The following is a 13,750-nucleotide window of genomic DNA, read 5'->3' on the forward strand; positions in this document are numbered from 1 at the left end:
CTCCGCCTGCTAAGTTCACCTCTTTACCCAATAGGGATTCAGTGGACAAGGTGGGTAGTGGTAAATATTAAAAAGCATGATCTTATATGATGTCATATTCATGTATGTGACTGAACAAGGGAAAAGCAGAACGTGTTTATCTGTAATTTTTGACGGAGCTGATGCTATCTTTGGAGATTAGAAATGACCAGAAGGTGTGAAGCAACTATTCTTATGTTGTATTAGCATGTTATTTTAGTTTCTATTTTTGTGGTTATGACCATATTTGATTGTCCAGATTTAAATATATCATATCGTAACCATATTGCAGTAAATCACAGGCATTTGGCATCACATCACGCACATTTCACATATGACACATGTTCATGCTTATGTATGCATACTGAATTATTGCTGGGACTTTTCATGAAGATTTTTGAATAAAAAACACTTTTTTCCAAATCATATGAGAAAGTTATATAATAACAATGTGAAAGAGAGTAGAGTTTTCTTGTTACTAAAAGTGCAGCAACCTGTAACTAAATTATCACTTTTGGGAAGACTGATCTTTGTATTTTATTAACACTGTCATCAAAGACAGATTATTCGGTGGTTATTTACTTCTGATATGCTTCAAGAGAAAACAGACTGTTGTCACAATCACAAGACATTCTGTATGTGCCTATGGTTCATGATAATTAGGGTATAGAAATGTAAAGGGTATCAACCCTTTGTGGGTTGGAACCCATGGACTAACTAAACATCTAATTATTTACATGCAACTAGTGACATCTCTGCTGATGATCAAGTTAAATTATCTGACTGACTAAATACCATATACGTAACTAAGTTAGTGAGCTGTGCCCATGTGAGGAGTAAGTATCTAACATAGTGTAACAAGTTATTCTGCAATCAAAGCCAATTGTGTTTACTTACCTGAGATCTGTCTATACGATAGAACTGGTCAGCGGAGGTAGCTGTGTGAGAGAGGGATAAAAATATGGGATAAAATGGATACATTTCTGTGTTACCACAGAGCAAATTTACAGCTTCTCCCCCCCATTTGTTAAGCTTCAACAAGTTTATACAAAGCATAAGCATTTAGCATTAGGTTACATCTTTAAAATGGTCATAATCAGTGTTCGTATTTAGGGGCTCATGCTCGCCTTCACTGTGCTCCCCAATGGCCCATGTGCTACATTAAAGGCCTGAAATGACCAATGGGTATACAGGGGCAAAAATCCCTGTACCTTATGCACTTATGAGGAAGATAACAACCGTATTAACCCTGTGTGAGCTCCAAGCCACAATCCACAAGTATTTGCGCTTCTGCTTGTAAACTTGCTGATGCTTAAACAGTTTATTTAGGCTTTTTTGTCAACTGCCTATAATGTGCCTTTGTTAGTTATACAAATTATTCCAAAGTTTTACTTTCACTGGTACATACATAAAGCCACACTCCATGAAGCTCAACAACTTCATTAATCAAGCAAAAATGAGAACACTCCACCCATGCCTTTCTCTTTTGCAGTTCTTCCACCACTGTGGCTTAATCATAGAGCAATGAAACATAGGGTTGATAGAAGTATTCAAACATACATAAGAGAAAACTCCTTTGAAAACAAGCCACATGCTATGCAATAGTTTGGATCAATTGGATGTTCATGTTAAAAATACCTCAATATTTAATTTGTTTCTCTAAAAATTACTTTGTATAATATGGATATCAGTGCAACCCATGCAACAGCTACACATCCTCCTATAAAACTATCTATACATGTGGGCTTATTTCTTCCTTTGGTTTTTGTTATACCTCTACATTTGCACAATCAGGACAATTCTTTTCCCAGCCAAACACTTCAAAAAAGATCTTTAGAGTACATCTAAAATGTCCACAACAATGAAAAAGCAAAATGCGGTGCCCGGAAAATCCTTGACATTCCACTAACCAATTTCTGTGCATGTAGAATCTCAAGTGTATCCAAAACACAGTGGGCCTAATTTAATAAAGCTCTCCAAGGCTCGAGAGGATACACTTTCATTAGCAAACCCAGAATTGATTTTTCAAAAGTCATTTGTTACCAAATGATTGGAATCCTGGATCAGATCCATTCCAGATTTGCTGGATCACCCAGGTTCACTGATGAAAGTGTATCATCTCCAGCCTTGATGAGCTTTAGTAAATTAGGTCCAATGTGTGAACTAAGCCCAAAGTAGATGCCTTTTTCCATTTAAAAGTCCTGGCAACCAAATAAATGGCAGAAGTGGGTCCTTTTTTTTCGGGAAAAGTCAAGCAGATGTCCAGGCCCTTGTATAGTGACCGCTCACTCTTGTTAGCTTGACAGGATTTTGCACATACACTAATCAACTTACCATCTAGGAAGCACCATCGGGGATTTAGTCTCTGGGCGGACAGCAATCTTGGGAATAAGCTTTCATCCTGCTGAATATCAAAAGGACATGTTACAATTGTAGGATCTACATGTCCTCCCTAAAAATGCACATCTGGCATCATTTACATATTAATAAAGACAAAAATGGCTTTTAAATTACAGTAACATCTTAAAGAGATATGAGTTATATATTAGCTTATATGAGCTTATATATTATAATATATATTATATATTATATGAGCTTATATATGAGCTTATACAGGAATCTTTTGTGAGATTTTAGTTTTTGGGTTCAGGTCTTCCTTTAATGTTAAATAAAGTAGTGATAACATTTGTCCTATATATCATCAAACTAAGACATTTCAAATAAAATGCTATCAATAATTTATTCTCTAACTGTCAAAAGCTTTTGAAAAATCAGTCATCTCTGTGTTTTAAGAACAGCTGCATTTCTTCCAACACTTTTTCCAAGAAACAATAAAGTCTATCTAATGTCATTTTTTTAATATTTTATGAAAGAACTGCATAAAAAATAAAAACAACAATTTTGTGTAACCATTTACCTACATACAATTTACCATTCCTTTGGATCAATTGTGCTTATTTGGCCGGAAGCAGTGGTATAGTCTTGGCAAAAAATGGCAGAATTTAAAAAAGTGCCACCAAGTAAATCATGCATCTTTTTATTTTACAGAAATTTTCTTTGAAAATAAAATTAAGATTGTTGTTTCATGATGTCCAAATTGACATACAATATGTTTGATTGTGATTAGAAACATTCACATACCTGGCAGTGATCTCTGTAAGATGTCACAGAATGAAGATCCTTGTAAAATAAATCAAATAACAAATTATAGATTACATGTAAACCTAAATGAATAACATTTGATACTATATGACAATGGGCCTGATGTAGTAAAGCTCTCCAAGGCTGGGGAGGATACACATTCATCAGTGAAGCTGGGTGATCCAGCAAACCTGGAATGGATCAGGTCCAGGGTTCAAAAGATTTGCTAGCAAGTTACTTTAAAGAAATCCATTTTCCTGTGTGTATGCACTCCATCTATGACTGGATGGGTGACAAAAGCCAGCCTCATGTGGACATGCCAGCCTTATGTGTGCTGAAATAGCCACTTGTAGTCTGCCTAGAAAGTCCATCTGACAAGATCTCACTGAAGATTATTTTTGGTTTGCTAAATCACCCAGGTTCTTTTACGACAGTCTATCTTCTCCAGTCTAGGAGAACATCATTAAATCAGACCCCGGGTGTTACTGCAAAATATGCATTACATGTATTGGTGTTATTTTTTTTCAATAGAACCCTAACATTCCTTGCTTGCAAACACACCACCATCAGTTGTGTTGTGCTGCATTGAAAAAAAAAGTTGCAGCTTTTTCATCCAGCTGCAGCTGCATGTGTGTGAACCTGGGCTTACCTAGTCAAAAAACCCCAAAAAACCTATGATCTAGTGCTCTTACTGTGGTTCTACACGATAAGACCAATTTTGGATATAATTATCAATATATTACAGTATTGGATCTATACACAAAGCAAGGCATCACTAAAAGGAAGTCTTACTTGGAAGAGGGATTCATTACTTTGTTAACCAAAAACAGTGAATGAGAAACATTATATTTCCATATATGAGAGTAAAACAAGGAGAAGTACAAAGACTAATAGTAACATATTACAGGAGAACTGAGACCATATTTGCTCACCTCTTGTAGGCGGTCAATATACATGCGGCAAGTTTCTAGGTCACAGTCTCCTCGTACTACAATAATTCCTAGAGGGATGGCTGAAGAGAAAATAAAGATACCGATTACTTTGTACAAAGAAGGGAAATAATACAATAAATAACAAAGAGCTTTCTTAAATCAACAGTCCAACCTACAGGCATCACCTTATACAAAAACAAGTGGTTTATTCCTATTTATTTCAGAACAGTGGTCAGAGCTACAAAATTGTTCTTTTATGCCCCTACTGCCAACTCCTTCTGAACCTACTGTACTCTGGTTTGATAGGGGGAATTCTGATTCCTTTTGGCTCCAATTCATCAAAACGTATCAGGTTTGACCTTCTTGTTCTCCCCAAGTCCTGCAAGTTTGCATGTAACACATACAAATATCAATATGTTACTGTACTAAATCTATAACAATGGAAGCCATCACTTAAGACCAGTTTTACTTGGTAGAGGAATTAGTAACTTTGGTAAGCAGAAATAGTGAATAAGTAGTAGTATATTTAGATATATGAGAGTAAAATGGTGGTTTCATGTAGGAAATTCTAGTTTTTGTAAGATTCAATTTGCCATAACCTGTCAGATTGTCTCAGGTTCTTTTCCGTAAAAAAAAACTTTGTTCTCCTGCATTGCACTGATCATGAACATAATTCAATTTGTGCAAAGAATAAAAACAAAATAGTCTTTATTCCAGGGTTTATGACTAAGTTCATTGATCCGAAAGTCTTAACATTCCACTCATGAAGGCTCCAAAACACCTGTGCCAGATCCTACAAGCACATTGTGCAGCTGGAAGAGACCCTAGCTAAGAATTGCTGTCCTCCCTAATACCCATCCTCCTTGCTGGAAATTTAATCTTGTCCTACGCGTATGGTCCAGTGATCTCACAGTTAAAGTTTAATCAGCCTCATGCCTGCCATCTCCTCCTCATTGTTATCGGTGAGCCTGGAGATGAAGGCCCTAATTGCTTTAATTACTACTGAAATTCACCATCCCAGGAAGGAAAGAACCTGAGATGCGCCCTGAGTTCAGATGAGGAAGTTTTTTTTCTGAAGAGTGAGGAAGAGGCGAGATACAACACTGACTCATATATGGCTTCAAGCTTCTTAAAGGGAAACTTAAGTGTTAAATTTAGCACACATTTCATCTAATTAGTTACAATTACAATTTTTTTGCTATCACTATTGTTCTTTCTATTCTTTTATTTGTTCTATTTACATGGCTGCTGCTTGTTTACAGATTGGAAATGTTTCCCTAGAGACAAGCTGAATGATGAGCAGTTTATCTTAAAGCTGAAAATAGATGGTCAAAGAGATGCTAAAAATCAAGTTTTGTATGCTAATAGCATATAAAGCGCACCAACATAAAAAAAAGGCCAATCACATTCTGCAGCTACAAATTCTAATTGGCCAAATTTCTAGTCAGTGTTATATTCATTCCTTTTGCATACAAAGTCAATGACCTTTTCTACTACTGAACAACTGTTGAGAATGTACAGAGTACATGTTTGCTGGTCACCCAGCTTTACTGATGACAGTCTGTTTTAGGGACATATTTGAGAAAATGAGACTACCAAAAACCGTATGTTTTTATGATGCACTATTGACTTGTGTTGCGATTCTTTTTTGTATATCGATTGAATTAAAGATGTTGATTTTTTGTTTTTTTTTTAAGTTGCTTTGTTATTAGTAAGTTATTTGTATGCCTCTAAAGTCCCTGGTATTTTTGAAAAGTTTCCTTTTCTTCTTCTTCAACATAATAAATTAAGTGTAAGTGTAACACTTCCTAATGTTAATTACCTTTCAAGGAGACCAGAGTACTCCTCCTGACAATGCGTTCATAGGCTTTATTTTACAGATCAGAACTATCTTTGTCCATATATCATCAAGTGTCACCATCTAATTTTGCCAGCATAGAGATGATACAGTCATGAAGCAACCATGTGCCTGTGCAATTCTTGGCATGAAACATACTAGCCCTTGCAGCTGACTGATGACATCATCTTAACCCAAGCAAAGTCACAGGACTTCTTGAGCTCAAACATGGCTTAACAATGATAAAAAATGTTTTCTTTTTTAATATTTTTTTCAAAAAATTTCTGCTACTGTACATTGTGGCGTGTCAGGAATTTATTCACACAGACTTGTAACATTACTGAAAGGTCCCCACATTTATGATTCAGCTTATACATATTATTCCATCCACTGAGAAAATAAACAATAAATCCCCACTAATATTATTGTGCTGTAATTACCAAATATAGCAAACACAGAGTCAGTGCCATATTCTTAAATATTACCAAAATTACTATTCATCAGTGTCCTATTCAATTTAAAATGTGGCAACCAAATATTTTTACAAGGAAGAACCATTTCATCTGCACTTTTTTATTGTTAATGGAAAAGGGAAACCCAGCATCAAAATGACACAGAATCTGTTACAAAGATACCCTTGTAATTGCACTAAAGTCCCGAAGCCTCCCTGCTGCTGAAGGAATAAAAAATATAAAAAAAAAAAAACAGCTATGCTGGTAGCTCTCAACTGGCTATGAATAATGAGTACAGGAGATGAACACGACTCTATTAAACTGTTATCAGCCGTGTTGATTAATGACTTGCACCGTCACCCATAGTGGGACTTCATTATGTGACGAACACTGGCAGCCTGCGGAGAAACCAGTGCCCCAGCTGAGTTTGGTACATGCTACAAAGCAATTAAGTTGCATATGGCTGTGGGGAGGTGGTGGTGGGGAGAGTAATGGAACTTTCCTGAGGGTTTAAATCTCTATTATGTGTTCAGTCTCTCCGCAGCAGAACCTGCTCAGAAAAGTGTGACCATTGTTCTGTGCTCGTTTAATGCTGACTGAGCCTGCAAAACTCTGCATTTATTACCATCATCTGGACTGGGGCGCTATATGCTCCATGCATGATGCATGAGAAGCCATGGCCTTGCGAGTTATGGGTGACAAATTTCATCAAACTTTACACATGTGTGTTAAAATAGACATACATGTGAGAGCCTGCTGGAAAGATGATTTTAATAATGTGTTTTGATTCCAGAAATGCAAGGCCAAGTGATTTTAGGCAGAGGATTAAAAGAAGTTGGATATTTTCTTGTTAGTTTAAATTATCATTTTTGTATTCTTTTAGCATCTGGCTAGTGGGGTTACATAGGATTGGTTTGTAGAATATAAACAACTAAAATGTAAAAAATAAGTACACCCTGTTTATATTTTGAGTTAACATTGCTCTTGTAGATGTGCACCTTTTTTACTACCTACTTTGCTACTTTTTCTGCATTTACGGAATATGCTGAACCATTCACATCAGTCTCTAAAGTTGCATTCTAATGTCCCAATTTACAAACAAAAAAGATAAAGCGAAAATGGGTGGAATCAAGAAAACAGAACACAAATGGGTATGAAACAGAATCATCAACTTAAAAATATTCACATTTTGTTGCTTTGCAGTCTGAAATAAAGGCATGCAAACACAAAAGTTTTCATAGGCAAGTGATACAGACAGTGATACAGACATATTAGTAATAAAGTGATACAAGATAATATAGCAACAGTTCAGCAAAGACAAAAAAAATCTGAATTATTAAGATGAATAATGGATCAGCCCCTACGTGAGTACTTTGTGGAACCACCGTTTGCTTTAATTATGGCCTTTAGTAGGTAGTGATACTTTTCTACAAACGCTACACACCTAGACTGTGCAATGTTTGCCCACTCTTCTGTACAAAACTGTTCAAGCTCTGGGCTATGACTAGGCCACGCAAGGACATTCACCTTTTTATGTTTCAGCCACTTCGTGGTCAATTTAGTTGTGTGTTTCAGGGCATTAATAGAAGGTAGGTCTTCTACCCAATGACAAATTTCTGGCAGAAGACATCAGGTTTTCTTTAGGAACATTACAGTATCCTGCCCCATACATTTTTTCTTCTATTTTGACAAGTGCCTCAGTTCTTGCTGCAGAAAAAACCCTCAAAACAGGATCCTACCACCTGCTTAATTGTAGGTATGGTGTTCTTCGGATAGTAAGCTGTATTGGCTTTCCACCAGATGTATAGTCTGATATTGTCTGAGCGCACAAGGGCAACTTCTGCAATAAATCACTTTAATTCCTTTTGGTAGCCTCCCTTACTAGTTTTCTCCCTCGCTCTTCCATTCAGTTTGGAAGGCAGTGTGATCTATAGAGGTAACTAGAAGTAGCCTTGAAATCTTTTGAAAGCGCCTTTCCACCCATAGTGCATTGTTTGCTTTCACTTGTGCTATGAAGCACTAGAATGCTCCAGGAATAGCTATTGATTTGCTGAACTAAACATATTGATTACAAATGATCACAGGTTAAAGCCGATTAGGTAGCTTGATCTGCAAAGGAGAAGGTAGTTGAAAACTGGAAGCTGTTAAAGCCACAAAGGTGGAGGGGAAAGCTTTATTTTAATGACCATGGATGCCCGACAAGCTTGGAGCTAGATGTAAAGATCAGATGTATACAAGTCTTAAACCATACTATATATATTATGCTTATTATACTTCAATGATTCTTATATAGTGAAAGAAATACTAGAAACTAGAAGGTAACCTGACATAACATGTAAACAGGACACATCAGAAAACGATTAAAGTCTGACCAGAGTGTATCCTTATTAGTAGTATTATTATTGTTATTAATGACCTTTTTTATATAGCACCAGTATATTAAGTAGCTCTGTACATAAAACACCTGAAAGCTAAGCAAACTGCTAAAAATACAGTCAAAATGCATATACTACAGAGCTGGTACCCCTGTTTAGTTGGTTTTGTGATTCCAATACTCTGCCACACAGAAGTCAGATCAATTACCCTAATTTAATCCACACTGAATGTAACCAATATAGAATGATTTGCAGCCTGATCCCATCCTGCTAACCAGACAGAGAGAATGCATTTCCAAATTGATGCTGCCATTGCTTTAATCTCTCTTCCTGACAGGAAAATCTCAGTGCAAAGCACTAGAAAAAGTCAATATTAAAACAGATTCAGGTAGGTATTTTAAAAAAAAAACTGTTTTTTTTTTTTTGCTGAATGTATTACTGGATTAAATTATATACTCAGAGTTTGGCTTTATTTTTATGAATTGCTACACAAACATTTCACAGAATTGCTTGAAGCATTTTCATTGAAAGTCAACACAGAGATTTACTTATTAACTTACAGGCTTCTCTTAGCTTGTCCTTGTCGTAATTCAGTCCCTCATACTCATGAAGGCGGATTCGATTCACTCGGATACGCAGCCGATCGGGCACTGAATGTGGGCTGTGAGGAAAATAAATCACAAGCGCACCATAAGTCTTTCGGAAATATGTCAGACAAAAGATAATCTCCATGACTGGAGAACGGTGATAAGACAAATACGGCAACATCACCTTCAGGAGTTATTACAAAAAGTAATAAGGGAGTTATTGCAAAAAGATAAACTAAACTTTGGATTGCAGTCACAGACAAAATATGACGACAGTTGCAATTAAGTTTAGGTTGGAGAACCAACAAGTTTTAATAAAAGTGGTTCACTAATAAAAATTGTAAAGGTCTTCATTCCACATAACCAATCAGAGTTCAGATTAATAGCTACAAACACATGTGTTTAGAACATTTACTGTATGTTGTGAAGATTTTCTTTCCTGTGGCCTAGCTGGATATAAGATACATTTCTAGAAAGTAAGGAAAATTACTCATACCAGAACAGATACAGATCTGCCATCTATTCCAGTTTTAATGCAAACATTTGGCAATTTTTCCTTACCTTTAGGTAAAAGTTAGGATGTCCTTGAGACTGGTATATGTCAAGTCTAATATTACATTAAAACAAGGAACAGCCTTGTCTCTTCCATTTTTTTCATGTATTTATTACCTGAGAAGAGTTACTTTATTTTTACTTTATATTGACCAGTTTGTCAAATGACCCTAATGAGCATATTGTCAATCATGCAGGCAACATGAGAATAAATTAGTGGAAATACAGAAGGCCCTTTGTGGGGGCACAGTGACGATGAGTGTGCTGTGTGGAGTAAGCAAGAAAACAAGTGAGTCACAGCGAGGAGTGGGCAGTGTGCCGGAAGTGCAGGCACATGAGGTGCCCATCAATAATGACAAAGCAGAGTGACATACTTACACGGTGAAGGAGTCTGGGGGAGCGGAGACGCGTCGGTGATCAGCGGTGGGCACTTTATGGATGCTGTGCAAGACAGCACAAAGCCAGCACAAACAGACAAGGGGAAAGCCAGCGGTGAGAGCGCATGAGAGAAAGAAAGGGAGAGAGACAGACACACAACAGTTTAACAGGGACAAAAGGAGTGTGTTACACAACTGATGAAGTGATCAGCATGCACAGTTATACAGGACAGAGCCCAACAAGAATGGGCATGTAGCTGTCAAGGTCTATGCTATGATCAACTGTCAGGGGAGATTATTAAAGTGGATCTGTTCTGCTATGTGTTCCAAAGAAAGGTGAATTAAATGTTTGTAGTCTTGTAAAAGTTACTCAACTGCAGAAGAGAAAAATCAGGTTTTATGTCCTATCAAATAAAGTTATGTTGTGTAAATCTCAAGACTGAATGGACAGAAATACACATTTTTTCACAAGTAAAACAACTCGCATGTTTGCATTTCAGCTTTACTATATAGACTTCTAGAAAGATAAAAACAGTTTAGCTACTGAACACCTTACTTTTTTCACAAGAGAATCCCGCTTGTCATAGGTATCTCTTTGTGAAAATTACAGTATCCACAGGCAAGTGTGATGTTGTGTTTTTTAAATACATTTATTTTGCCCAAAATCTATAGTAATCAAACATACTAAACCCTTACAACTTTAAGAGGCCTGAGAATCTGAAGTCTCTCAACTTAATTTAAAATAGGTGCATGGGATTTTTAGGGAACAGTTGCAACAACACGTTAATTCCTCACTGTGGCCCATAAATCTTTCTGCCAAATAAAAGCAAATTAGAAAATAGAAGATCTCATTACCAGCTTCATTATATTTACAGAAAAGAATGTTAAGGAAAATTTTGCCTAAATAGAAGCTCATTGAGGAATTCAGACAACTGGTGACCAGATGGTAATTTGCAACATCAAGGTACGATCCAAGTAAAAAAATGGAATTTGTGCCATTTAAGTAAACAATTCAGATGTCCATGTGAACACTCCAGAGGGACAAATGGAACATGCAAACATAATTTACTAATTTGGAAATTCTAACTTCATCTTTTTATAGGAGATATACTACTGTGCAGTAATAAAACAGCACAACAATATATTTTTTTGTAATGTAAAAAGTAACTTTGTTTTTTTTATATGTTTGCAAGTGTGGTGGTGAAAACTTAGGTAACAAGTTAATGTTTTTCCTCACTTTAGGAATTCTTATCCCAATGGCCCTGATTTATAAAAGCTCTCCATGGCTGGGGAAGGTACACTTCCATCAGCGGACCAGGATGATCCAGCAAACCTGGAATACATTTCATGAAAGTCATTTATTTGTTAGCAAATGTTTTCAATCCTGGACCAAATCCATTCCACATTTGTTTTATCACCCAGGTTTATTGATGAAAGTATCTTCTCTAGCCTTGGAGAGCTTTAATAAATCAGTGCCAATGTGAGAGGCCACAGCCATGTAGGAGGTAAACAAAAGCCTATTGTTTTGTAGGAGATAGTGAGGAAAATGTTTTATAACTGCCAACATTTTTTTTTACAACAACAACAGGTTGTACTCAAGTTGTGCCAGAATCAAAATATTACTGCATCTGTAATTTTTTACAGCTCAGTCAAACTACGGACTGTTGAATGAAAATGATACCAACGGCTTCCTACAGGACTGCTAAATGATATCCAACGTGATTATTAGTTGGTCCACAGATAGTTTAAGTCATTGATTGAAGGTTTGCATAATAAACCAGGGTAGCCAATTCATTCCAAAGATTTTTATTTAGTATACTCTTATACTATATTTATACTAATTTATAATATACTTTTACAATTCAAAAATCATTATTTTGCATTATATTTCTATCTTTTAGACTAGATGGCAATGCAGGAGAAGTCTGTAGCATTGACATGTCAGTGTTCATCTGTTTATTTGCTAAATTTAAGAACTGACATAAGGGCCTATTTATAAAATAGTCATTATGACATTCACTTAAACATTCACTGGTGGGGAATCAATTACTATCATTGAAACACATGGGACTGGAAGATTCTCCCTAAGGAAATGTTTCAGTGAATGTCAGAACTACTGCCATAAATACCACTATACCGCTATAGATGCCATAGTGTTCATATATTTAGGAACAACTGAAAGGTTCTCAATTGTCATTGTGTTGGGGGAGGGGGTTAAATTTGTTAACAAATTTTACCTACACAAGTAAAAGATTCATAGCAGTGCCCTGTACCCCTCCCTGAGTAATGATGTACTGCCTATTTAGCTAATCATAGTAGTCTGGGGTTTGAAAAAGACAAAAATGTATGGTGGTCAAACAATTAGAATAAAAAAGGATTTCCTTAAAAGGGACAGTTGCCAACCCCAATGCAAAAACCTAAAGGGGATGCAACACTTCATATTTCAGCAATAGTTTATTCTTATATCCCAAGCTTTAATCAGGACAGTATATTATGCAGAAGGGTGCAATTTCTGAAATACCCAAATTATAATTCTGAAAAGCTACTAAAAGCAGTGCTGTTACTCACTCATTAAGTAAGGGCATCGACGTCCTTCTCTTGCTTTTCTGTACCATGTTTGCTTGGTTCCTTAGCGATATTCGGATGAGGGAGGGAGCAAGGCGGCATGGTTCTCCATCAACCTGCATGGGGATGGCCTTGTATGTCAGCAAAGTCACTTCCCTGCATTGGTGTAGCCTCTCCCCATGGCCACCTACCTGGAGAGCAGCCTGAAAGAAAAAAAAAGAGCCTTGGAATCAGTCATGGATGATTAACGCAACATGCACATGCTGTTTATTAATGGAATGATGTCTAAAGAATGTTTTTATTAAAGTTTGATGGCATTTGAGCACCGCCCTTCCCCATTCTGTTTTAAGATACTGACCAACAAAGTAAATGTTATGATCTGTTTTAATTAGTATGTTCTCATTAAGTTTGTGTAGTTATCCATTTACTACTACCAAAAATGTATTGGTCCTTTCATCAGAATTCACCTAAAATGCCTTGCATGACTATCTGTACTGCGGAGGGGGGGATGACACTCTGCAAAGTACAGCATAATTTGTTTATGCCTTAATTAAACAAATCTCATTAATCAAACCAGTTGCTTACTTTTCTACAGTAATAAATTACATAGTTTTTGTTAAATGTCTTTATTAATATATTTTAATATTACGGTTAAGTGATGAGCTATGTTTTTTAACTCTGTAATGTTTAACTGGCAGCTTAAAATGTATTTACAACAGCAAGGCAGGGATGTAACCATTAAAAAAACTATTTTGAAATGGAACATAGTCTATACATTTTTAGTGGGAGGGAAAAAAAAAAAAAAGAAAGGAACGGGGAAGGAGACAAGGGTCCTGATTTATTAAAGCTCTCCAAGGCTGGAGAAAATACACTTTAATCAGTGAAGCTGGGTGATCCAGCAAACCTTGAAATGG

The 13,750-nt window shown here is 36.3% G+C and overlaps 1 protein-coding gene across 11 annotated transcripts in view; it reads right to left on the bottom strand.

Annotated features, from left to right (window-relative positions):
- DGKI (diacylglycerol kinase iota) overlaps positions 1 to 13,750 on the bottom strand; it is a 148,780-nt gene that overhangs the window by 39,239 nt on the left and 95,791 nt on the right. For 7 of the 11 annotated variants that reach the window (XM_072400197.1, XM_072400191.1, XM_072400189.1 and 4 more), the window contains 7 exons: positions 12,840 to 13,039; positions 10,273 to 10,335; positions 9,316 to 9,416; positions 4,092 to 4,171; positions 3,160 to 3,198; positions 2,353 to 2,422; positions 916 to 956 (listed from right to left, as the gene is read on the bottom strand). In XM_072400197.1, the coding sequence (XP_072256298.1) occupies positions 916 to 956; positions 2,353 to 2,422; positions 3,160 to 3,198; positions 4,092 to 4,171; positions 9,316 to 9,416; positions 10,273 to 10,335; positions 12,840 to 13,039 (594 nt within the window). The remainder of the gene's footprint in view (positions 1 to 915; positions 957 to 2,352; positions 2,423 to 3,159; positions 3,199 to 4,091; positions 4,172 to 9,315; positions 9,417 to 10,272; positions 10,336 to 12,839; positions 13,040 to 13,750) is intronic. The other 4 variants (XM_072400196.1, XM_072400195.1, XM_072400194.1 and 1 more) reach the window with 2 other exon arrangements.

Source organism: Pyxicephalus adspersus, chromosome 2, assembly GCF_032062135.1.
Source record: "Pyxicephalus adspersus chromosome 2, UCB_Pads_2.0, whole genome shotgun sequence".
NCBI lineage: Eukaryota > Metazoa > Chordata > Amphibia > Anura > Pyxicephalidae > Pyxicephalus > Pyxicephalus adspersus.